The 27,228-nt window shown below is 41.1% G+C and overlaps 1 protein-coding gene across 1 annotated transcript in view; it reads left to right on the top strand.

The window, feature by feature from the left end:
* Nucleotides 1–27,228, top strand: part of LOC142436480 (thyrotropin-releasing hormone-degrading ectoenzyme-like) — a 118,346-nt gene that overhangs the window by 75,394 nt on the left and 15,724 nt on the right. The window contains exon 2 of the mRNA XM_075540104.1: nt 20,673–20,799. Coding sequence (XP_075396219.1) covers nt 20,673–20,736 — 64 coding nt within the window. The 3' untranslated portion in view covers nt 20,737–20,799. The remainder of the gene's footprint in view (nt 1–20,672; nt 20,800–27,228) is intronic.

The raw sequence follows: 27,228 nt of genomic DNA, 5'->3' as shown, positions 1-27,228 counted from the left end.
ATACAGAACAGGGGCATCAGACAAATCTATTAATAGTGTCATTCATTTGTTCACTAGAATCAAAAACACCATCGAGCAAAGGAAATTACTCAAGTATAGGCTAGCTAAGACCAACAGTACATAAATTGTTGATTTGCACATGTTGAACTCTTAAGTGACTGGACACTACATACTCAATGGAGGTTGGCACCAGGGTAAATTTTCAATAATATTCATTCCTCACAGCATAACCAGGGCTACCAGATTAATGCATGTCATAATCATGAAAAGAGGACATTAAAATAGTAAGTATGCGGTAGTCTTGGACCACCGTTAATTACACACCTTCCTTTTTTATCTCTTCCTCAGCACCTACTTCAGAGCAAAGCATTTTAGTTGAACTCTGAGCAGAATGAAGATTATTGGAATCACGGATACACCTAATACAAATTACACCAGAAACTGTAGATTGTCTGAATATTTACCAAATATATTGGTGCTGTCCTGAACCTGGCGGCACATTGGTGGCGCTTATAGTTCAAGCCATGCAGTTGCTCCACAGGAGAAAGACGAAGCAGTCTGTTTCTGTAAATCTTTCCACCTTGGAAACCCCGTGGAGCAACTGTCCTCCATCACTGTTAGTCCGAATCAATAGCCCCAGGTTGAGTTTTGCTCTGTGTTTATCAGAAAGAAAGTTTTAGCAGATAGAAAGTTATCTGAATGAGAGAATGTTAAATCATAGGAATTTGAATTAGAAGAGAATGAATCAAAGATGATTACACATTGGGATGCTAACCACAAGGGCTGCAGGTCCACAGGAGAAAGCTGAAAGTTACTATTCCCGTGAAGGCTTCAGTCCTAGAAACTCCCAGGGACAGGGACAGCTCCACCCTGTCCTAGAATGCCATTATGTGTTGGAGTCGACTCAGTGGCAGTGAATGAGAATCAGAGTGAACATAATTCAGATCCACTTAGGAAACAAGGCAATTTGGAAAGTCTCTGGAATTTGTGACATTAAGAAGGTTAAAACAGTAGTGTGGTACTAAAGCATTCTTGCTCTAGGCATTAAAAGCAGAAGGATATAGATTGAATGGCCCAGGTAATGGGGAAATTCACAAGCATTAATGATTAGCTCCGTTTGTGTCCTTAGTGAACCATGTCTGACCCTCTTGTCCATGTAGCCTAAATATACTTCAAGTGATGGGAAATAGGGATAAAAATATCTTCATACCATTTTTTAGGGTCAGTGATTTTGCACTGAGGTATAGCTGAAATGTATCTTGTTCATTGTTTATTTACATCATATTTTGAATAGACAATATTGGAAAAATTTTCCTTTAGGAACAGGTTTTTTTATAAATAAAAAAATGAAAATATTACATTGGATAATTCAAACACAAGTGTTGATGCACATAGAGAAATAGTGTTTTATGGTTCAGTTGTTTGGAGACTAAAGTCAACCTTTGATTTTTTTATCTAGTGGAATGGGTACAATTCTGGGTTTACAGAGGCCTCTGGACGGTTTTCCTAATTATTTTCTCTTCTTCTAATCTTTGTAAAGGAGAAGGAGAACTGAGGTCGTTCGCTCCGCCTCTCCAGCGTGGATTGTATCTCAAGGGGTCTGGTATAAAATAATCACATTCCGATGCTCACAGAGAGCAGAAATCTCTGTAACGTTTGTTGTTCAGCAAATCATTCGTCATCCTGATTGCCTCAGTCGGCACTTTGCTCATTTGTAGATTTTTCCTTTCTTGCCAGAATTTTGCCTTAGTAAAAATGACTTAGGGTGTAGTTATAAGGTTCACTCTGATTCTTCATGATAGAACAGGTACAAGAACTGTGTATTTCCAAATCCACTCCCACTCAGATTCTGTTATTGTGACTATGTGTTGCTTAGAGCTTGCCAGTCATAGAGTGTTGACTTTATATTCTGCCGAGGACGACATCTGTGCTCTGGCAAGAAAGTTTAGGGAACATTAAGACTGCACAGCCCTAAATGACATTTTATATTTACTTTATGAGGAATTAATTTTTTGGACTACAGATATGAAATCCAGATAAACTGATGAGCACATATACATATGAAATGATTCTGGCATCTAGAGATATTTTATTTCAGCGCCTTTTTTGTTGGTATTTTGAAGTCTTTTGTGAAAAATTGCAAAATTTTGAAAGTATAATAACTTTTGGGGTTTCATGATAACAGCACCTATGTAACCATTATCTATAGTTCGGCTTTTAGAAAATTAAAACTGTTCATTGAATTGAGTTAAGAAGCATAAAAGCAGAGCGAGTGCAAAGAGAATGAGGAGGAAGAAGCAGTGCGCGCGTGCCCCTGTTCATTCCCCAGAAACCGGCTCAGTGCAACCACCCACCCACCGCCCTTGAGTCGCTCTGACTCAATCTTATGTAGGTTTTCTGAGGCTGTCAATCTTTATAGAAACGGTCTCAACTTTCTCCTGTGGAGATCTGGTGGGTTTGAACTGCCAACCTTGTTGGTGGCAGGCTAACTCTAATGTGACCCTGTTCAACGAACAGTGAATAAATACAGCATGGATGGAAGCCCCAGAATTCTGGGCTGCAGCTAAGAACCTGGGAGTTGGGGTGACTCCAGCAGCAGGGACGATGAGGACCAGCGATGGCAAAGCAGCCGAGAGAACCTTCCCACTAACGTTGTATGACTCCTTCTTCACAGCCATTTTGAGCTGGGATTGGGCAGTCCTCCAGAGAAGGGACATCAAAGAGAAACTCACCTGAATAAGCTGTCACCTGGTATGTTAAAGCAGTGTGGATTGGTGATAGGAATTCATAGGCCTTGAACCTGAGAGGGGTTAACAGGAGGCTGTGCCGCTACGAGAGAACACTTGAATCTTGCTGAGGTTCGAGACAAATGGACAGCAGGACAGGGAGGAACTGCAAGCAGCAGGGTCGGGGGAAGAGTCCACACCGTTACTGACACAGAGAGAAGGAGCCAGCTTTTGGTCTACTGTGAGACACCATCGGAGAGCCTGTAAAGGGGTACTCAGGAGGGTAAAGGGGCACCCATGAGGGAAAGAAAGAGCCCTCTAGTCTTTGCCCTGGAAAGTCAAGCCCTGTTGCTTACATCACAGTCCAGGCAGCTAAATATTCCCGCCATTTCCATATATACCTGTTGTCTTTCTGAATTCAAGCATCCGGAACTGAATCAGCACTGAATAATGACTTCTTTCAGGAAAAGATAGCTAGTCCATGGCTGCTCTCTTGATTCGGATACACAGGGACCTGTGGACAGAGTGCAGCACCCCGCTGGTTTCCAAGGCAGGGGTCTTTCCCCACGCAGAGGCTGTTGAGTGTGGACCCCAGTCTTTTGATTGGCACCTGGTTATTTGACCTTGGTGCTACCAGGTCAGTCAATCAGAGACAGTTCCCACCGAAAACTAGAGTATGACATTTAAAGTTAAAAAAGAAATAGGAAAATGACCAAGGTTTAACTAAAAATAGTAAAGCACGCAGAATTACAAGAGAAGGATCAATCAAAAGAAAAGCATGGAGGAGAGAGATTTTATCCTATGAGGTCAGACTACTGCCAAGAATCAATCACTTTCAGACCGTGGTGCTAAATGTGTTTGGAGGAAGCAAAAGTCACAGAAAACAATGGAAGGAGTGTATTGGAAAGTGGATTATTAAAGATACAATTAGGTTAAAAATGTATCACCTTACCACTTGATCTCTCTTTTGAGCCTTTTAAAATTAGAACAAATTTAAACTAAACTAAATACAACAAGGTTTTTTAATATTTCGACTGAGATAGAAATATATCAAGTAAGTAATTGGATGAATGGTTTCCTCATGGCACAGTGGGGGAGGTTGTAGGGAAATGGCGAGCTAATGACAATGGATACACGAGGTAAATGTTCTGAAATTGATTGTGGTGATGATTGTATTACTTTTAAAAAATATGATTGAATTATTGTATTATATGTGAATTATATGCTAGTGAAATGGTTAAAAAAGAAAATGGAGGAACAAAATGAGAGATTCAACAAGGAAACTGAAACTTAAAAAAGAAAGAAAATTGGAAAACAAGGCAAAGTAGTAATATAATAGGAGAGAGACCATAGTAGAGGTCAACAGACAAACTGTAGAATGAGTGAATTAAAAGACAAAATAACAAGCCTCAAGAACAAGAAACAAAAGAAAAGGTAATATTTGATTTAATTAGGAATCAGTCTAATATAGACATTCCAGAACTCTATAGTAATAGTAAAGACATAGATATTATTTTTCAAGCGATAACCATAGAGATGATCAGAACTGAACAGAGAAACAAATACGAGAAGCTACATGAGCAGAACTTTGAGCAGGAATCAGAGGAGGGATGACATTGATGTTGCTGGATCTTAGATGAAAGAAAACATCCTTACCAGTAGTTTACTTGTGTTTTATTGATGTGAGAATGGCGAGACTTAGTTTTGTGTACTCTGAACATGTCACCAGTAGAGACTGGTTCCTGAAAAAGCACAATGTGATAGTTAGGGGGGTTTTTTTTTGTTTGTACCTGGCTCCTGTAAGAAGATGTGGGTGGAGGATAGCCTGCCAGCCAGGTTGCAACTTGATGACCTCCTTAGGAGGTGCGATGAAATAAATGGCTGCCTGGAGACCGGCGCCTCTTTCTCTTTCCTTTCACCTTCCTGCTGGTGAGTCACTATGAGAACTCTCGGATCCACGGCCATTGGAACCACGAGACTTTGCACCCACCGGCCTGTGATCTTCTTGCATTCTGCATCATGGCATGTGACTGCATGAGTCCAATGAGGGACTTACGGACTCGTGTCGGCACAGTGAAAAAGCAGAAGGCCCTCACAGAGATTAACTGACACAGTGACTGCAACAATGACCTTGAAAAGAACAATTGTGAGGACAGTGGAAGACCAGGCAGTGTGTCCTTCTGTTGTACACAGGTCACTCTGAGTGGAATTTACACCACAGCCAACAACAACAACCAACAGCCACAACCGCCCAACTACCCAACCACAACCAGTCACTCCGCCCAAACCAACTGCAACCAAACACAATCCATGGATGTCAACCAAAAGAGACAAAGATTAACTCCCAGCCGTCTTCTAATAAAACTCTTCAAAACCAAAGCAAAAGAATTCGGAAAGCAGCAAGAGACAAAGATCAGTGTAACTTACTGAGAAGCATTCATAGAATCAGTGTACATACCCCCCAGCAATTTTAGACAATGGAACAAAATGTATAAATTATTAAACAAAAATGATCTCTAACTAAGAATCCTCTACCCAGAAAGATGTCACTTAAAAACAAGTGTGGAAAATCACGATATTTTCCGCAACCAAATGCTCTGGGAATTCGCCACTACCAGGCCAACGCTGCAAGTATGAAGAGAATGCACCAAGGGAACAGCAAGGCCATCACATAATTGCCTGGATTTATGCACTGCAAGAGGCAACATGAAACAAACTTCTAACTAAGATCACAATACTTTGTTCCATGTAGAATGGGAGAGAAATGGGGAGCAGAATGCCTAGACTTTCTTTGTTTGGCTGGCAAGCAGAAGATGGAACCCAAAATAAGAGAGTCAAGTGTTGTCTGTGGGTCACTGGAAGAAATAACTGCCTTCAGCACACAAGAAGGTGCCCTGGTGGCATAAGGGTAATCCATTTGTTGCTAACTACCAGGTCAGCAGTTTGAAACCAACAGCCACTCTGTAAGCGAAAGAAGGGGCTTCCTTCTCCCATAAAGAGTTAGGGTCTGTGAAATGCACAGTGACAGTTCTACCCTGTCCTTGTAGGGTCACTGTGAGCTGGAATAGACTCAATAGCAGTGAGTTTGGTTTTGGGTTTGGTATTATGCAGACCAATTCCAACATTGTGGCAACCGGTTTTGCAGACTCACCCCCCAACCCCCAGATTATACACAATCTGAGTACAGGGATAATATGGTAATCATGGAGGTTTGCCCCATCATACCTTATATGTTAGGAATTGAAGACAAACATTAGAATGAGATTATTAAAAAAAATTTTTTTTAGTAAAACCCTTCCGCGGACCCATGGTGGCAATTTATTATGCTCTGTTTTATGTCAGTGGTAGCCATTTTTTAAACCAAAAATTGGTGATCATTATTTAATGAGTGGGCAGAATATTTGAAATCCAAGCTCCCTTGAAAAACTTAAGGCAGATATACGATGACCACATCTTTACTTATTTTGAGGAATAGGCTTATGAACTATTATTTAAAGAATAATAACAGTGAGCAAGTGGAATAATACATTTAACTCATTTTTCCCTAGAAGACAGAAAATTTGCAAATTCAGTGTTTTTTTAGAGACATAAGCACATTTAGAGCAATCAGAAATGAAAGTAACTATAAAGGATGGAGGGTGGGGAGAGCATTTATGGTGAGGTTGGAGTTGCCATTGATTTTAGATGCCAATAAAAGGGGAGAGAGCGTGACACATGTTAAGAGCTCACATTTGTTATACCTTCTACAACCCCAGAGACAGGTTTTATTGTGCCCATTTCCCCATGGGAAACATTCGTTCAGAGATGTTACCTGATTTGAAAGCCCGTGCTGTTCTGCTCCATACTGTCTTCTGTTCAGTCACTGTAAAATCCCAGGCCAACCAACGTCAATCAGGATCTAATTGAATCCCTCTTATTCCTCAACTTAGTCATATTAACTATCTGTGAATGGAAATGTCACGAGAATTTCTTGAGCGTCCTTTCAAGATCTTTAATAACATCATTTTTCAGAACTGAATGAAGAGTTTTCTTCTCTGGGAAACTGCACTTCCTCAGGCTTAGTTAGTGACCTATAATATGTTGTTGCTGTGCTTGTTATGTGCTACTGAGTCAATTGTGACCCACAAGGACCTCACGGGACCCCGTAAAGCTGTCCATACAGCGTTGTCTGTCGTCTTTATAGAGCAAATGGCCTGGTAGTTCTTTTGTGGAACAATGGGGTGGGTTCAAACTACCGCCCTTTCAGTTAGCAACCAAACCCCTCACTCTTTTCATTACTAGGGCGAATTCTATTATTTGTTGCCGTGTCGTTAGATTAGTTTTATCTCTCTGTGCCTGTCTCTCCCACAAAACTCTCAACTCCTCCGATGCTTACTATTAAAGAGTGGCCCATAACACGGCAGCCTCAGGATCATTTAGGAGCACTAAGAAAAACAGACTCTCAAAGTCTTTCCCGGATCTGTTGTTGGTATTGTGGGTTGCCAATTTAATGGAGCACAGAGCAACCTATGTACAACAGGTGAAACGCAGTCCAGTTCTGGGTTACCCTGAAACACTGTTATCTTGGAACCCACTGTGTAGACTTCTGTGAGAATCGGTCTGTGTTGACCAGGGACCGGACCTTCTGGATCACATGTCCAGAGTACGCGAGACAAAGCCTTTTCATCCTTGCATCTAAAGAGCATTCTGCCTGTACTTCTTCTGAGGCAAACTTGTTTTTGTTCTGGAAGTCCATGGTTCTTTCAGTATCCTTCACCAACACCATGATTTATAGGCATCAATTCTTATTTATTGCTCGGTTTTTACATACACGAGCTAATGGAAAAGAATATGGCTTGAGTCAGGCACACCTTAGTCCTCAAAGTTAGCTCTTTAGCACTTTAAAGAACTCTTTTTTCAAAAGATTGCCCCAATGTAATAGATCATTTGATTTTTTGATTGATGCTCCGATGGACATTGATTATCGGTACAAATAAAATGAAAGCCTTGAGAACATGAATCTTTTCTCAGTTTATCATGATGTTGACTTGGGTCCATTGTTTTCTTCACATGGATTTGCAGTCTGCTGAAGGCTACACTCTGATCTTCATTAGGAAGTGTTCCAAGTCCTCTTCACTTTCAGCAAGCAAGCTTATCTCATTTATATATTGCAGGTTGTCAATCTACTTCCAGTCCTGACGCCATATTCTTTAAAACATCCAGAATCTCAGATTACTTGCTCAGGACACAGATGGAATAGACACAACCCAGACACATTTCCCTTCTGCTCTAAACCTCACAGCATTCCGTTGTTCTGTTCTAACAGTTGCCTTGTGGTCTCTGACAGCTTCTGCATGCCTTCAGTGAAGTGTTCTGCAGTGGTCATTGTTTGCAGTGTTCTCCATAATTTGTTAGGATGCTCACAGTCAAATGCTTCTGTGTAGTCAATAAAATACAGGTAAATAAGCTTCTGGTCTTCTCTGCTTCTTGCCAGGATCCCCCGACTCCCCCAATGGCGTCTCTAATTCAGCATCGTCTTTGGGACGCAGCTTGAGCTTTGGCAGCTTTCTGTCCACTCACTGCTGCAGCCATGGTTGAATTATCTTCAGTAAAGCTTTAACTGCATGTGATACTCGAAGGGGCACTGAATGATTTAATGTGGTTCTTCTGGCCAAAGTCTCTAACTCCCATAAACAACCTTTCCATGCATGGGTCTGGTAAGAAGGTGGGGATAATACTGATCAGATTCACTTGTGAGTCATTGAAAACAGGATTCCTGGGAGTGCCATCCTGCTGTGTATCACCTGAGAAGGAAGAGTAGGGATGTCCTTATCAGCAGGACGCAAGAGTGGACCAGAGATGACTGCATAGGGTCCTTCTGGATCCAGATGACAGTTATCGCAGCAGAGGGGCAGCTGTCACACCAGGAGCTAGAGCATGAGAGGGGAGGGCTGGGTTTCCGAGCTGAGATTAGGGCTGTTGTTCAGGAGGCAGACTTCTCCAGTGGGGCACCTCTGGGTTCTTAAAAGAGCTGGGTTGCTGATCCATAGAGCTTGAGCTGACTGCCTTTGGATTGAGGGTTACAGCAAAAGGGTACGCCAATTTGGCCGTATTAACAGACCTGTGACTTTGTCACACACATGTCCTGGTTAGCAACTACCCTGAGCACCTCTTATGGGCATTACAATTTGTTAACTTCTTTAATAAATCATTTAATCGTGGATTTGGTCTCTGAGTTGCTGTGTAGCCACTTCAATGGATATTGGAATCTAGAGAAGTAAAATAGAGAACGCTAAGACAATTCAATATTAAAGATATTTTTTGATAATGTAGGTACAAGGGGGCTTTAAAAAGTTAGTGGAAATTCATTTTCCTAATCTCTTTTCTTTTTCACAAACTTTTGAAAAGCCTGGTATTCAATTGGCTCACCTTTCTTTGGAATGGGAACAAATAGGCATCTTTTCAGGCTTTAGTCTGGTTACTATCTTCCAAACAGATAGCCATCTTCTAAACAGATGTGTGAGTGTGTCCAGGGTTGGAGCCATTTATTGAAACTTCTGAATGGGTGTGTCATTAGTTTCTTAGTGCTGTCAGTTCTTGATTATATTTTTGTTGTTCAGTATCTGGTCTATGATGTTGGTGTGATATTGCCAGGTCATCTTTGATTTATTACAACACTATATGTAGCAGAACACTATCTGGTCTTGCACCATCTCCATAATTGTCATGGATGAGCCCATTGTAACAGCCATTCTGGAAAGCCATCTTTTGTAGGGTTTCCCTCTTGTTTTGCCGAATCTTTCAATATTATGACTGAACCCTTTCCTTTTCAGTTCTTTCAACTTGAAAAATATTGGGTATGTTTTTCCTTCTTAGTTGTTTATTTCCAGGTGTTTGAATTTTTCATGATAACAACCTCTAGGTTTTGAAACCTTCTGTGTAACTCTTTTGATTCAGCATCTCTCTATTGGCTTTAGCTACCATTCTGTGCCCCAAAGCACATTTCCGGGTCCCCTCTGTTTTTAATTTTTAAAAATTTTTCTGACTTTGCCTTTTTAATGTATGGTATCCTTTTTTTTTTTTTCAAAGCTATGTATTCAAATATTTTTACAAAGCAACTCTATCACCTTCAGAGTACTCTCCATTACACTTAACACATTTGTAAAATCTGCGATTCCATTCTTGGAAACATTTTTCAAACCCATCTATTTGGATGGCTGATAGCGCCTCCCTCGCTTTTGTCCTCACCTCTCTATGTCATCAAATTACTGTCCATTCATGTCCCTCTGCATTCACAGAAACAAAAAGAAGTTGCCCGGAGCAAAGTCAGGTGAGTAAGGTGTGTGGGGAAGAGAGGCATGCCCTTTTTGGCAAAACCTGGCACAATGAGATGGCTACATGAGCAAGTGTATTGTCATGGTGGCAAAAGCAGTGTCCCTTCTGCCACAGATCAGACTTCTGTCACACAACATTACGAGATCTTTCACAACCTCTAAACAGAAAGTGTGATTAACAGTTTGACGTAGTGGAATGAACTCCAAATGCACTATCCCCCATTATATCCAAAAAACAAAAACAAATGAGAATCGTCTTGATCTTTGATTTCACTTGATGAACTTTTTTTTGGGCAAGGTGACAATGCGTCTTCCATTGGCTTGACTGGTGTTTGGTTTCGGGGTATAAAGAATAGCACCATGTCTGTTTACCAGTAATGACCTTGGAGAAAAATGTTGGGGGCATTTCAGAGTTGTTCTTTCAGAGCACAGGCATGTTTCCACGGCTCTTTTCCCTGGTCAGTCAGAACCCATGGAACAAACTTTGCAGCGTCCCTTCTCATTCCTAAATCTTCCGTTACAATTTGCTGAACTGAGCTCAGATAACGTCCCCATCTCTTCAATGGTCTGTCATTAGTCTTTGAGCACAAGTGCACAGATTTTGTCATCATTTTCGTCTGTTTGGGAAGCTGACACACATCCAGGACGAGGTTTGTCATCAATCGACATTTCACTTCTTCATTTTGAGGCGTTGGTACAGGTCTTTCTAAGTCTAGGAAGTCTAGCGGTCTTTCACTTAGTGTAAGAACACGCGGTGGTGTTTTCAGTGCCAGAGGCTTAAAGGGAGTTGATTGAATAAGGTCAAGATCTGCTGGTCTTGAAAATGGAATGTCTTCATTATTTCCTGCCACAACAATCCTCTCTGGGACCTGCATTATCACACTAGCATTTGGAGAGCCGTCTTGAAATCCTTGTTCTAGGTCAGAATTCGGCGGTGCTACTTTTAACTTCTCTGGGACCCTCATTCGCTGACTGATACCTTCGGTGTATTCCATCTCATACTGGATGCGACTGATTTCCGCCATCTCAGCAGCAGTGGGGGAAGGAAATGCTGCCCCACTCACCAAATGGGTAACTACTACTGCCTGCTACTTGGCACTATCTGCTTCTGGGCTTCATAGTAAATCCTTTAACTTGCTTCAAAGGGCATGTGTTGGATTTAGAGCCACTTGGTTCCCAAAAAACACCCTCCAGTTTTGTTGTTTTTTTTTTTTAGCATATATGGTGTGGTCTTAGTTCAAGGTTTTTATGTACATGAGGGTGCTTAAAAAAAATGGAAAAACTCCATCATCTCTGAATTCAAGCTTACGACTTTTCTGAAGCCCCCTCATGGAAACCATTCGTTTAAGTTCTTTTCCAAAAAGTCCTACGGGGAACAAAAGGGGCCCTGGGCCCGCTGGAGGGTCCCTGGCGAGGGCCGCCGCCCGCTGGCTCCCGGGGCGCTCGGGGGGGGCGCTCTCGGAGGCCGTTGGCCGAGCGCACGGAGGCGCCGGGGCGAAGCACCGGCCAGAGCGGCCCTCAGCGGGCCGAGAGAGACTCAATGTATGGTATCCTTGATATGATCCCACAACTCATCTGGTCTAATGTGTCCTATCTATTTTTGAGATGGCCTTTTAAATCCACGCTCTATTTTGGCTTTCATGGATTTCTTTTTTCAGCTTCAACTTGAACTTGCATATGAGCCATTGATGATCTCTTTTCATGGCTGTTCCTTGACGTTGTTTTGTCTAATGAAATTGAACTTTTTCCATCTTGTCTTTACACAGATAAAGTTGATTGATTCTTGTGTATTCTAACCAACCATTTCCATGTGTGTAGTTTATTCTGTTTAAAAAAGGCATTTCAATGAATAGGTAATTGGTCTTGAAATGTTTTATCAAACAATATTCAGCATTTTTTCTATGACCAAAGTCATATTTTTAAACTGATTTTTCTTTGTTCTCAACTTTCACATCTAATCCCCTCAGACCTACTTAGAATTGCACTTTAATGAAATCTCTAGATGTTTTACCTATACTTTACAGGTTGCTAAATGCCATGTTATTACATGGTGAGCACTCATTTGAGCAAATAGAATATATATACATATATACATATATATACATACATACATACATGCAGTAGACCCACTGTTACTGTGTTTCTTCCTTTGGATAGTTGTGGGCAGTGCTATTCTAAAACGTTGGTCACCTGGAGCTCAGTGCACATTAAGTCCTTACTTTCCTTCCCCCCCCTCTGAGCCTGAGGACCACTGATATACATTCTACGCTGTACATTTGCCTACTTTATTGCTTATTTAGGTGGGATTGTGCAACACCTGTCATTTTCTCTCTGGGTTATTTCACTTTGCAGAATGCTTTCTAAGTTCATCTATTGTAGTATGTGTATGTTAACTTCATTTATGTGTATGGAGTAAGTAATATTCCATCGTATGTGTGTACCTTCTTTGGGTGAGACACATAGTTGTCAGTTAATAATTACAAGGCTGGCTGTCTGAAATTATCAAGAAACTCTGCAGAAGAAAACCCTGCCAGTCTATTTCTGTAAAATTTCAGCCATGGAAAACTCTATGGAACAAACTTCCCCTCTGACATCCACGGGGTCCCCATGAGCCAGCGTAGATGACAGCAGATTTCATAGGTATGCACAGACATTTTGCTTATCCATTCATTTGTTGACAGGCATTTTGGTTGTTTCGAGTTTTTACTATTATGACTAATGCTACAATGAACATTGGTATATAAGTATCAGTGTCCTGCTTTTAATTTTTTGAACATATGCCTAGGAGTGGAATTGCTGTCTTATGTGGTCATTGCATTTTTTAAAATACTTTTATTGGGGACTCTTACATCCCTTATCACGATCCATACATTCATCCAGTGTGCCAAGCACATTTGCACATATGCCGCCACCATCATTCTCAAGGCATTCTATTCCCAATTGAACCCCTGATATCAGCTCCCCATTTCTTCCCCTACCTCCCCTCCGCACCCACCCTCACAAACCCTTGATAAGTTATAGATTATTATTTCCATATCTTACCTTGTCCCCCATCATTCCTCACCCACTTTTCCATTATTTGTCCCCCTTGGAGGGGGTTCTTGTTGATCATTGTGGTTGATTCCCCCTTTCTTCCCCCACTATCCCCTAATCCTCCTGGTATCGCCACTCTCATTGTTGGCCCTGAGGGTTTATCTATCCTGGATTCCCTGTGTTTGGGGCTTTTATCTATAGCAGTTGGCATGCTCTGGTCTAATCCAATTTGTAAGGTAGAATTGAGGTCATGATAGTGGGGTGAAGGAAACACCAAAGAACTAGAGAAAAGTTGTGTGTTTCATTGGTGCCACACTGCACCCTGACTGACTCATCTCTTCCCTATGACCCCTCATTTTTAACTTTTTGAGAAGCCACAAATCCAATTTCTTTTTCTTGTGTTTAGGAGGGTTGGACACTGGCTCCCTGGGGTGGTTAGAGGCATGCTTCAGAAGTGTTGATTGGCAGAGGTCTAATCCCTCCACTGCTGGGGGGTCTGAGCTGTATGGTCTGTGGGACAAAGGAGAGTCCTTCTTCTTATGCAGGGCTGAGTAACTATAGCCACATGTCAACTCTTCTGCGCCAATATGTCCTGGGCAGGAGCAACCAACTCTCAACACAAAGCTGTTTTGATGCCAAGAAGTGGGAATAGAGAAGTAAATCTAAAACTTCATTTTTAGAGCTCCTTCAGAGATGACGAATATTTCCTCTCCTTAATTATTTATGGTGTTACCTTGGTGGTATTTATAGAGTGTGATCAGCTTCCCTCCTTGATGCTCATTCTGGAGACTGTGTAAATTTAGTTTCCCCGAGTGTGTCTCATATGTCTTTTCCATGGAGCCAAGACTGACATGCATTCTATCTCCCTTTACTGACGCTGTGATTTATCTTCATTGTTACTAAAGTGCTGGGGTCAGAAGAGCTCCAGCTTATGGTCTTTGGCTGGTTTAGATTCACGGCTATCTGCCTGATTGTTTTAAATGCCTTTCATAAGAGACATATCTGAAAGTTGCATGCAGATTTCTTTTATTATTTTCTATTGCCAGTCTATGCAAACTTTGAAATGTCATAGAGTGGGTAAGTGTACCATTGTCCTGCTGCATGCACTTAACTATGGTTAAGCACAACACTAATAAGCCTTTTAGGTAGGTCTGCAGTGGGAGCTGACCTGCTACTCCCAGGGACAGAGGAGATGCGTTTTTTTTCTGTCAGCATGTACAGTTCACAGTCTTGGAGATCCTGGAAGTAGTTTGACTCTGTCCTACAGTGTCACGATGAGTCAGAATTGATTCAACAGTGGCTGCTTTGTTTTTTGGATTAGTTTTAAACAGGATGAAACAGACTATAGGAGAAGCAGGATGTGTGTGTGTGTGTGTGTGTGTGTGTGTGTGTGTGTGTGTGTGTGTGAGAGAGAGAGAGAGAGAGAGAGAGAGAGAGAGAGAGAGAGAGAGAGACAGATATCAAGGTATCAAGGTTTGGTTTTAATATGACTGATAGATATTTGAGTGGAGGTATCAGTTGGCAGCTGCATTTACAAATCTGAAATTGTAGGGAAAGTCTTCAGTTTTAATATCTGAAAACTAGATATGATATATGATTAGCAAGATCTTAAGTGTAGACAGCCTGTGGAAGAAGCCTATGGCTTGCAATCCGGATCTCTCTACCATTGAGGGAAGAAAGAGGAGGAGCCAGCCAAACTTGGGAGTGCTTAAGTGGGAATAGAAGTCAAATAACAAAAGTGTTTCAAAGAGAACACATGATCGCCTGTCCCAAGCACTGCTGACAGGGCAAGCATGCATTGTGAAGTCATTAGTAGGGTACTTTTGGTGCGTCTAGTTCTGGTAGACTGTTGGGGGCCCAGGTGGTGCTTTGGGCTGACTACCAACCACAGTGTCAGGGCTTCAAACGCATCAACTGCTTCATGGAGGCAAGTTGAGGCTTTCTGCACCCTTGAAGATTTACAGCCTTGGAAACCCAACATGGAGTTGGAATCAACTCAGTGACATTGGATTTAGTGTTGGTTTTCTGGGTATAAAAGCCTGGTTAATGAACTGTGAAAAGAATTGTATGAGCCCCAATAAATTGTTAAAATTAAAAAAAAAAAAAAAAGCCTGGTTGTAGTTCATGAGCAACTTAAAAGCAGGGGATATACGTTTCAAAACACCCCATTTATAATTGTCTCTATATTATATGCCCACTTTCATGCTGGTTCATATTACATTTTATGTTGTTTATTATAATATAGGAAACTCTTTTGAGTATCATTGATATAAAAGGGAATGGAAATATGGGACAATAATTGGAGGAACAGAGGTTAAGGGTTTTTCGGTTTTTAATTTTAACAAAGGAGACAAAACAGAGTATGTGCCTACCGAGGAGAATGATCCAGGAGGCAGGCATCAGTTGGTGATGCAGGAAACGGGGAAGGCATTTTGGCAGTGACGTCTTTGTTCAAGTAAAAGGGGATGGAATAAGGACTTGGCCTTGGACAAGAGATTAATCAGTTGATCTGTTGGAATGAGAGGAAAAGCAAAAGATGCCCTTTTGATGTTCATATTGTCCTTTTGCTGTTAATCTGTGTGTCATTTAAGATGCCGTGAAGAGTAGTGGTGCTACAACACAGCTTAAGCACCGGGATGGCTTTGACAAGTTCGTTTATTTTCTCATGGTTTCAGGGCTAGAAGTCAGAACTCAAAATGCCAGATCTAGGGGAAGGCTTTCTTCCTCTGTTGACTCTAAGACAAAGTCCTTGTCTGCCCTCAGCATCTGTGGGCTTGGCATTCCTTGGAGATTTCCATCTGTATGGACATCCCTCTTTCCCTGAATCTAGGCTCTCAGGGCAGGGATCCCGGTGAAAAAGACACACTCTGCTGGCTTTTCTTTCACTGTGGTGGGGAGGGTCCTCTCTCTCTCTTCTTATCTCCCCGGAGGATTCTCCTGACACTGGACGAGGGGCCTTATCTTGACTAGGGCTGTTGCCTCCCACTGAATCCTGCCTCGGTGACATAACAAACATAACATAATCCTCATCACCATGACCTAGTCCAGCTTCAGCTATACATAGAAGATCACGAAGTGGGGGAGTAATAAAATCACAATACAGGAAATCATGATCCAGCCAAGCTCACCCATCTTTTGAGGATACACAACTTAATCCATGCCATTACTTATCAACATCTAGGCACTGCTATGAAGTGCATGGTATGAATCTAGTCAATTCTGACTCACACTGACCTTATAGGACAGAGCAGAATTGCCACTTTTGGTTTCCAAGGCTGTAAATCTTTACAGGAACCAAAAACTTATCTTTTTTCCATTGGAGCGGCTGGTGAGTTCAAACTTCAGACCTCGAGGGCTACGCACTCTGTGGTCTTGTTTTATTTGTAGGCTCCCGTAAAGTGCCTGGTACACAGCAGGCATGCAATACATGTTGGAATGAATAAATGAAGACACTGCTTCTATGTCTTATTTCCTCACCTGGAATTGGATCATTTCCATCAATTCTTAACAACCAGATTGACTCAATCATGCTTTTCTTGTCTGGTCCTGCAGATAGCTTGACAGACTGGTGGAGTTGATTGATAGAAATAGCTGCATTTTTACCAAAATCGGTGATGGTGCTTAAGATTAAAATCAGTGACCCTTACTCTGTCATTTTGTAGTGGTCCTAGTTATAGTTTTAACTTGAATTTATTAGTTACTTCATTTCAAACCTTCTGAAAGCTATATATTTTTCTCATGATACATTTGCCATTTATATCACAGGAAAATGTTACTTGTACAATGTGTTTGCTGGACAGAGTGGATTCCAAGGACACTCATATATGTGTAAGAGAGAGCTTTATATCAAGAAGTAATTCTGCATAAATAAAATATCCCAGTATAGTCCTGATAAAGTCCTTATGTCCAATACTAGTCTGTAAGTCTGATCTTAGTCCATAAATTCCTCTTCAGACTCACACAGCTGCAAGCCATGATGCAAAATGCAGGAAGATCACAGGCTGGTAGGTGACAAGTCTTGTGGATCAAATGGTGGTAGAAGCATCACAGGGCTCTGGAAGGTCTCTGAGTGGCTTGCCAGCAGGAGGGTAAAGGCAGAGGGAAGAGAAAAAGAGAGAGCGAGAGCGAGCGAGAGCAAGAGCGAGAGCGAGAGAGAGAGAGAGAGAGAGAGAGAGAGAGAGAGAGAGAGAGAGAGAGAGCCCAGGATCCTTCATATGAGAAGACCATGCCCAACAGGAGGCATCATCAGGCTGTGACCTGATTGACAGACTGGACTCCACCCCTACATTTTCATATCTTCAAGTTGATATGAAAATAATGTAACTAAAAAATACAAATACTAAATTACTGAATATATGTTAAGCTTTTTAATAATGATGATTATATTATCTCTGATCTTTGTACCTTAATGCTTTGTACCTCATTTAACTAGAGACCATGTTTTCTTCATCATTAAATAAAAAATACTTAGCCTTGACCATGGTACAAAATTCCCCCCAAAGAACAAAACACCCACTGCCATTGAGTCATTTCTCTCTCTCAATCTCTCACACACACATGCACACCTGCTCCTCCTGTAGTCTTTTTCATCCCTATTAAAAATAATCAAAAAACTAAACCAACTGGCATTGAGTAATTCTGATTCATAGTGACCCTGCGGGACAGAGAGGCAGGCAGTGTCCCTTAGAATTTCCGAGGCTGTAAACCTCAATGGAAACAGATGGCCTCATGCTGCTCCTGAAGTGTGAGTTTGAAGTGGTGACCTCTCAGTTAGCTGGTGGCTTTGAACCACTGACCTTTTTGTGAGCAGTCCACCACTTCTCGGATTATTATGGCACCGAGCACGTGCTAATTAAATATCTGTTGACAGTGAATTAGTTTCTATGACAGTTGCTGTTGTATAGGCTAGATCCCCTTCCCTATTTGATGTCCCTATTGCTCCGTTTTAGTGATTTTACTCCTAACTGCTCACACCTGAGAGTCCCAAAACAAGAGCAATTGACTAGGGGAGCTCCTTGCCCAGCTGTCTCAAGAACAGGAAGTGCCTGAGGTTTTATGCCCGTCCTTAGCACTGAGCAGCCAATGAGGCCTGGTCCAGGCTCATGGGAGCCAGCCAATCACGCAGGACACACTTTCCAGATCATCGAGGCCCTTGTGGGTCAGTCTGTGCTCCAGATTTCACCTGAAATTGCAGCCTCGCTTGGATTCTCACGTTTCTGGATGCTGCTTTGCCTATTCCCTCGGAGGTATCTCCTGGGCACGCCTCTTTCCTGATCACCCACACACCCTACTTGTCTTGTGGCCTATCTCTTGGGAATTCCACCTAAAATACCGAATGTATACAGAATAGTTGATGCCAGGCACAGCAGGGACTCGGAATGACTGCATCTCCCCGAGTGTCAAGAGTGGCATGTGCTGCTCTTTCAGATGGGCTTTCCTGAGAGTGTCGGCTTTCTACCGCTGCCGACTAAATCTGTGGTGACTGGACCCAATTTTATATCTAACTTAGTTGCTGCATGAGAAGCAGCTTCATCATTTTAGTAGTTAATTGTTATTGAATTCATTGCAGATATCTTGACTGATTTGTGGAATTGATTGATGGAAGAGGTTATATTTCTGTCAGCCATTTTTGTTGGAAATGTGTTAGTCAGTAAATCTGGTATTGAATTATAGGTCTTTCAAGCTAAAGTCAAAATGTGTTTTCCTCGATTTTCTAGGCTTTTAGATTGTACTTATATCTTGACTGTACAGATAGTTTGCGATTGGCTCACCCCTACCCAGAAATTCTGTTGAAGGAAGTCCCGAGGAACGACTTCCAGACGAATTACCGTGATACACTTCTATGGAGCGGGTCTGCTCTGGGACATATCGAGCTGCTGCTTCAGAATTGACTTAAGAGCAGCTGCTTTGGTTTTCCCTTCTCTCTCCTTTTAATATAGATGGTAAAGAGTCACCTGTACAATCATGTGTTATATTGCGATGGGGTAGGCTAGGGTGTCTAAAGAAACAAAACCAATGACATAGATTGTTTATGGATTTGAAATCAGAAAAAAAAAAACCTTGATATCAAGAAACAATTTCACATCAAGAATGCATCCCAGCTGAGGCAGGCGGATGAAACAGAACAAGTACCTTTAGCGGAAGCAGGGGGATCACAGGTGGGCGCAGAGTCCTGTGGATCCAGGGTTGGTGGGAAATGGCAGGGTGTTGAAACATGCAGGGTCTGCAGTCCACATGGGGCTGACGCTAGAGGCAGACACAATCTTGGCAAGCAGGGAAGGCGGCGGGCTTGAGAAAGAAGTTCTTGCTGTTCGCTTATAAAAAGCCACGCCCCCAAGGAGGCGTCACTAGGCGACTACATGATTGACAGGTTTGACTCCACCCCTGCCTCCACAAAAGTACCAAGTTAGTATAAGATCTAACCATTACACATGGACTACAGTTTTCCTTTGTAGTCTTTATGAACATAAATATCCATTTACATATACTAAATAAAATATTTTATACTGATTTGGGAAAATCACCAGTAAGAAAATAATAAATCCTTTTATCTGTAAAATGGGATTGGGAATAGGTGTTTTAGAATTGAAAAACACTGTAGAACTATCTGGTGGCAAACACCTTTATTTTATAAATGAGAACATTTGAGACCCAAGCAGGTTAAGTAATTTGCTCACCAGCATCCCACGTTCTTAGTGGCAGAGTTGGACTAAAATCCAACTCCCAGGACACTGCTCTCCACTGCTGTACAAAATACACATTTCTTATTCACACAATTGATATGAGGATTAGGGACCACATCTGTGAAAAATAGACTTAGCCTTTGGAAAGAAGGATGCTGGATAGCTTTATGAAAGCTTTATGGAAACTAATCTCATTTTAGCCTTTTCTGTACAATTGTTAGTTTTGTTCAGTTTTATGTTACTTGCCTTAGGATCCTTCTTGGCTGAGGACTAGATAATATACAGTGCTTGATTTAAAATCCATATTAAGGGTCCAGATTGTGCTGGAATATGAATGATGTTCAGCTGGGTTTGAGCCAGGAGCACTTGCAGAGTGCCCACCAGAATGAGGATTGTTGATGTCCAGGCAAGAATTTTCTATCCCTGGTTTGCAGATTGGGAACAAGACAGGTTTTTTCCAAAGAAAAGAAGGGGGCATAAATTATATTTCTGCCCTGCTCAGTAATACTTTCAAAGTTTGTTATAATATGTCTTTAACAAACCATGAATTTTCTCTCCTGCTGAGCCACCGTATCCTGACTATTTTCAGCATCGTTAGGGACCCATTATATTAATCCACCATACCTTCAAATCTCTAACAGGCGCACATAAGTGATCACTTTGAATATTTATTTTGAAGCAAGGTATAGAATTGTTCTCTTTGTCGTCTTGCAAAGGGAGGAAATTGTAACTTGCTCACCTTGGTTACTTCAATTGTTGTAGTTTGATTCTTTCAATTACAAAGTGCCTTGATATAATGGACAAAGGATATTGTTTAGTTTTTGTAGTCCTTGAAGTAATTTGTGTAGGTTCATATTTGCACGATAGATACAACTTGAGACCAAAAGGCTAAAGTGCTGCGTCTGCATATGTTTTAGGTGCGGTTGTATGCAAGACCCGACGCCATCAGAAGAGGATCCGGGCACTACGCCCTCCATATAACAAAGAGACTAATTGAGTTTTATGAAGACTACTTTAAAGTGCCCTATTCTTTGCCAAAACTCGGTAAGAATTTTCTTGTTTATTTTTTCAGAAGGGCTCCTTGAAGGTGGAGTTTATTGGTTAAGATGCTTAGGACGCATGAACAGTCTAAGGGTTATATTTTTAGAGGCTATGATTTCACAAGAGGTAAAATAAAGTTTGGTGCTTCTGGATTCTTGCCACAAAGTATGTGTATAATTATTTAAGAACTGATGTAGGTTTAGCATTTTAAAAGATAGCCAAAATAATTCTACTTTGTTAAAAACATGCGTAAAAGGTTCTTGGCAGTGTCACACTTCATGTTCTTAACTACTGTGTACAGTAGGCACTGCTACACGATTATTTTTTATATTAAGGAAATTGAGACCATGAAGTTTCCTATTCCTGCAGACAGCCATTAAATGAAGGAGCTGGGATGTCAAACACATTCTCTGTGATTCCCCAAAGTCTTCACTGTGACACTATGAGGAGGTGCCCATTGATTAGTGCTTGTTTCCTAACTCTCACATGCCGGGCTACAGTGTGTAAGCTGCCCCTAGGTTTTTTTCATTCAGCCACATGTTGGATGCCGAGTTATAGTAAGTTAAATAAAGAGAAGAGAGAAAGAAATTGCACTGGTCATGGGATTGTGTTCTCGAGTGTTCTTATGTTTCTTCCATGCACGAAAGTAGTATACTCAACACTGTTGGTTGAATGAATAAATTAATTACTTTTATTACTTTAACTTCAATGAGGCTGCTTTGGCAACGTCATTCTATGACTTTCCAGAAAGGTAGAATGCATACCCATTTTGAATGCTGAAGGTATTTTTTCTTCTGAGAAAATCTGTTTTGAAATCTCACATCACAACACTCCTTTGTTCCCCCCTCCCCACCGCTACACGTTTTTCCTTCCCAAGGGGATTTTTGATCAGGATCCACATCAAAAGTATTGCTCATTGGCAAGAACAAAGTGCTTTCATGATCACAGTGCTAGCGTTTCAACCACAGGTTCTTGTCCCCAGAGAATAGGCCTGTTTCATTAAAGTACCTGCCTGCTGTGTAGCTTTACTGGTCATACAATGAGCTGTTTAGAAAATAGACAGAATAGTTGACACTCTTACCACTAGGTGTAGCATGTGATGGAAAAGAATGAGATTGTACACATTTGAATTCATTTTAAAACACAGAACTTCAAATCCATAGGCAACGTGATTTTTTGTTTTCTGTTTTGTTTGCGTTTTTGTTTTATCCTCTCTCTCAAGTCCTCAGTTAGCCCCGGTTACACTGACATCTCCCTGGTGGGAACCCAAGGCAGGGAGGTGTACCTGACCTTATTTGCGCGGGAGGTGACACCATGCTCTGTACTCGGTCAAACAAACTGGAGCTTCCCAGCTTGACCCTAATGTCCCATTCACGAGTGCTTGTTGCAAGTTCAGCAGAGAATAAAATGTGGATCATTCTTTGTCTCTTTCAGGCCGGTAATTAGCAGAGGAACTCAATTTAAAACTTCAGGGGTCCCATGTAACTGTCAGCTTGCAGCAGGGAGCATTTCTGCTCCTCTGCTTCACTCCCAGCCGAACCATGTACGCTTTCTCTGTAGAAATGGACGCTGTTCACTGTGATGGTGACTCGCTAACATACTTTAGGGTGTATGGCATGGAATGATTTGACTTTACCCTGGCACAGTCAGTGTTATCTTGGGAAGATATCACAGCCCATGTGCTTTGTAAAATTTCTCTCAGTTTCTATGCATTCTATAGATATTTTCATATGTCTGTTAATGACATTATAAGTACATTTTCTATATAAAATCCTACATAAAGTTTGGTAAAAGCAGAAGTAGTTTGACAAAGTCTTAGCTTTTGTTATACATTGTGAATTGTATTTTCAAAAAAGGAATATTTTGGAATCAACTCGGTTTTTATGAATGACCCAGGCAGACTCGTTTTGGGTATTCGCTGTGGCTGTCTTACTATAGAGTCTATTTCACCCATCCTCTCTTCCCTTACCTATCTTCCCTTCCTGCCCTCTCTTCGACCTTCCCTCCTCCTCTCATTTCCTCTGCAGGTGTTCGTTGGGTCACTCACCTGTTGTAGACACTTAACTTTCTGATAGCCATAGAGTTGTGGATAAAAAATGCAAAACTTCATTCTATACTAATATTTAAAACCTATTAATTTGAGGCAAGTTAAATCATTAAGTAAAATATATAGCCTATCAGCTACAGATTAAAAGACAAAACAAAAACAACTCAATGCCATAAGATTGATGCAGACTCACAGCGACCTTGTAGGATAGGGTAGAATGCCCCTGTGGGTTTCCTAGACTGGAGCTCCTTACAGGAATGGAAAACCTCATCTTTTTCCCATGGAGTGGCTGGTGATTTTGAACTGCTGACCTTGGGGTTAGCAAAGGCAGAAAGGATGAATAGAAAGTGTGTGTGTGTGGCACTGTAGATGAAGCTCATATTTTTACTTGTTTTACTTTTTTCTTTTTGTAAATTGATTTTGTTGTGAATTGGGTGACGGTTTACAGAGCAGATCATCAGTTTTTTTCAACAATTAAACACATTTTGTTTCATCTCATGTACCATCACATATGTACTTCCTTTCTGTTACCCGTTCCCATCCATGCTTCTTTTCGAATGCTCTGAAATTTGTCCTTGGGGAAATGCTGCCCTTTGGGTCTTAATTGGTTGATTATACTCAGGTGTGCCTACCACACTAGCGCTGTTATCCCTCTTTGAGACCTGTCTGATGTGTGACTGAAACGTGAACTACAAGGGTGAGTCCAGTTACAGACCTGAGGAGTGACTAAGGATCATAGACTTCAGGGTGCCACCAGTCTCTCTCCAGCCTGTGAGCCCGGTCTCTTTTGTGATTCTGGAATCTGTACTGTATTCTCCTCTGCTCTACCCGAGCCTTCTGTGTAAGCCTTTCCATAGCAGGTGGAAGTGGTAGCCAGGCGCCACCTAGTGCTTTGTGTTTCATGGATGTGAAGGCTGATGTGTGCATGCCCCATACAACTATTAGACTAATTGTTTCCATGAGAGTTTCTATTTTTATCAGTCTTCTCTCCTCCCAGTGGGGGAGCAAAGGAGACCAGTAATTGTACCCTAGATGGCCACATGAGTTTTTCAGGCCTCAATCTCTACTCACCAAAGTAGGCCTTAGAACATCGCCTTCATGAATTACCTATGTCACCCTAACCATTGCTAATAAGTGTTTGGTTATGTCTAATAAGGTGTTGAGGTTTTTAAATGGGAAATCACAGAAGACACCATTGGGAAAATGGTTTTTGAGCAAAGGACTTAGGGTAGTAGAAAAATTAGCCCAATACATGGAAGAAATGATGGACACAAAGAGATGAACAGAAAATTTCAAAGGACAGCTTGAGAAGACAAAATAAATTATTATGATTAAATGTGCAAAGACTTAGAGTTAGAACAACAAAAAGAAAGAACATAGTTGGCATATCTTTAACTGAAATAACTCATTATTAAAAAAGTCAAGCCTTCAGTTTCAATCTTGAAAGATTCTATCTGCAAAATATTGAATGATGGAGAAAGCATTGAAAGAAGGAATACACAGTCATTGAACCACACTAATCAACATTTGTCCATTTCAAGATGTAGCATGTGACTAAGAACTAATGACACTGAAGGAATAGATCCAAGCTGTCCTGAAAGTATTAGCCAAAAACAAGGTTTCAGGAATCGATAGAATATCAATTGAAATGTTTCAACAAAGTGATGAACCACTGGTAGCACTCCTCTAGAAATTTGGAAGATGGCTGCTTTGTCAACTGACTGGAAGAAATCCATATTTATAATCATTCCAAATAAATGTGACTCAACAGAATAAGAAAATTATCCTTGATATCAGATGCAAGCAATATTTTGCTGAAGTAGTAAACAACAGTTGCAGTAGTTCATTGATTTGGAGCTGCCAGAGGTTCAGGCCAGATTCAATAGAGGATATTGAACAAAAGATATCATTGCTGAAATCAGATGGATTTGGCTTAACACAGAGAAGACCAGCTGTTGTGCAGCGTGTTTCATTCACTATGTGAAGGGATTCCACTGTATGAATCACTGCAAACTATGGATTACCTTGAGAAGAACAGGAACTACCTATTATGCTCATGTGAAACCTGTACATGGATCCAGAGGACATTGTGTGCACAGAGCAAGGGACTACTACTTGGTTTAAAATTCAGTAAAAGCGTGTGTCAGAATTGAATCCTCTTGTCCTACTTACTCAATTTGTTTGCACAGCAAATCATCAGAGAAACGGGATTATGTGAAGAACTCAGCATCAGGATTGGGAGGCAGGCTTATTAACAACCTTCAATATGCAGATGACACACCTTGCTGGCTGAAAGACAGGAGGACTTAAAGCTCTAGTTGTTAAAAATCAAGGATTTCAGCCTCAGTATGGATTACAACTCAATGTAAAGAAAACCAAGATTCTCAAAACTGGACTAATAGGTAACATCAGGAAAAACAGAAAGATTGTAGTTGGCAAGCATTTCGTCTTGCTGGGATTCATCATCAACACTCATGGAAACAGCACTCAAGAAATGAAGCAACACATTGAATTATGTAAATCTGTTGCATAAAATTTCTTTCAAGTATTGGAAAGTAAGAAGGTCACTTTGAGGACTGAGGTACAGCGGACAGAAACCATGGTATTTCAGTGACTTTTTGTGCGTGTGAAAGTTGGATATTGGATAAGGAAGCAGAAGAAGATTCTCTGCATTGAGCTACGGTGTTGGCAAAGAAGAATGAAAGTCCCACGGACTGCCAAAAGAGCAAACTGGTCTATCTTGGTGAAGGACGGCCACACGCTCTTTAGAGGAAAGATGGTATGACCTTGTCTCACATACTTGGAACTTATTATCAGCAGAGACCGGTCCCTGGAGAAGTCCATCATGCTTGGTAAAGTGGAGCAGCAATGTAAAGAAGGAAGGCCCTCAATGAGAGAGAGGGATTGGCAGTGACTGCAACAGTGAGCTCAAAGTGAAGGACAGGCGTGACGCTGGGATGGAGACGAGTGCTTTGTTCCGATGTGCATAGGGTTACTGTGCAGCACCGACTTGATGACAACATTCAAGCGGGTATCCAAAAATAACCCAGGTTTTTTTTTTCTAAGCTATGCATTTAAATTTTTTTACAAAACAACCTTTTAACCTTCAAAGTATTATCCATTATACTTAATACATTAGTCAAATCTGTGATTCCATTCTTGGAAACATTTTCAAACTCATCTGTTTGGATGGCTGAGAGCACCTCCCTCGTTATTTTATTCTACTGGACAACAAAGTGAATCACGGCCCATTCCTATGTCATCCTCGCCATCATTTATTATTTTTGAGCCCGTTGTTACAGACACTATGTCAGTCCATGATGTTGGGGGGTCTTCCTCCTTTTCTTTGACCCTCTATTAAACATAATTTCCTTTGGCATGGGTTAATCTCTCCTGGTAGCATGTCCAAAGTACATGAGATGAAGTCTTGCCTCACACACTTCTGAGCAGCATTCTAGCTGTATTCTATTTTTAAAAAATTGGTAGCTCTTATAGATATTATAAAAATTTATATTTCAATTAGATCAAGCATATTTGTACAGTTGCTGCCACCATCATTTTCAAAACATGTTCTCCGTGAACTTGTTGATATCAGATCCCCTTTATCCCCTCCTTAGCCCTCCCTACCCCCCAGGAAACCTTATTATATATTATTATTATTAAATTGCCATATCTTACACCATCAAATGTTTCTGCTTACTACAGTTTTGTTATTTGATCCCCTCAAATGGGACACAGTCATCATTGCTGTCCATCTCTTAGAAGAGAGCTTTGTTTGTTCTTCTGGCAGCTCATGGTACTTTCCATATTGTTTGCCAGCACCATTGTTCAATTGCATCGATTCTTCTGTGGCTTTATTCACTATCCAACTTTCATGTGTATTTGAGGTGACCCATGGCTTGGATAAGACATGCTATATAGTATTGGTTCTTAATCATGGGTAAATTTGTTGCCCCATCCAAAAACCAAAACATTCGGAGGTATTGGGGACATTTGCAATGGTCCCAAATGCGGAGAGATGATATTGACATTTAGAAGCCAGAGGTGCTGCTAAACATTTTACATCGTGAGGCCAACTGTTCATCTGAAAATGTCAGCAGTGGTTCACATAAAAGAACTTTGTTGTAGGTGGAAAGGGCAGAGGCATGAAAAGCAGTTAAAATTCAGGCCCAAAATGATGGCCACTTAGTGTAGGCTGTTAACAGTGGCATAGACAGGAGTAGAACAATTCTGGTTGGTAGCAGAACCATTTGGAATTTGTTGACGAAGATGTATGAGGTGTGAAAGAGAGAGAAATCAAGGCACCAACTCTAAGGTTTTGAGGAAAGAACCATAAATATATCAATAAACTCACTGACCCTGAGTCAATTCCAATTCAGTGACTC

Source organism: Tenrec ecaudatus, unplaced genomic scaffold, assembly GCF_050624435.1.
Source record: "Tenrec ecaudatus isolate mTenEca1 unplaced genomic scaffold, mTenEca1.hap1 Scaffold_329, whole genome shotgun sequence".
Lineage (NCBI taxonomy): Eukaryota > Metazoa > Chordata > Mammalia > Afrosoricida > Tenrecidae > Tenrec > Tenrec ecaudatus.
Note: the sequence above shows the minus strand (reverse complement) of the source record. Positions and strands in the feature narration are given on the sequence as shown.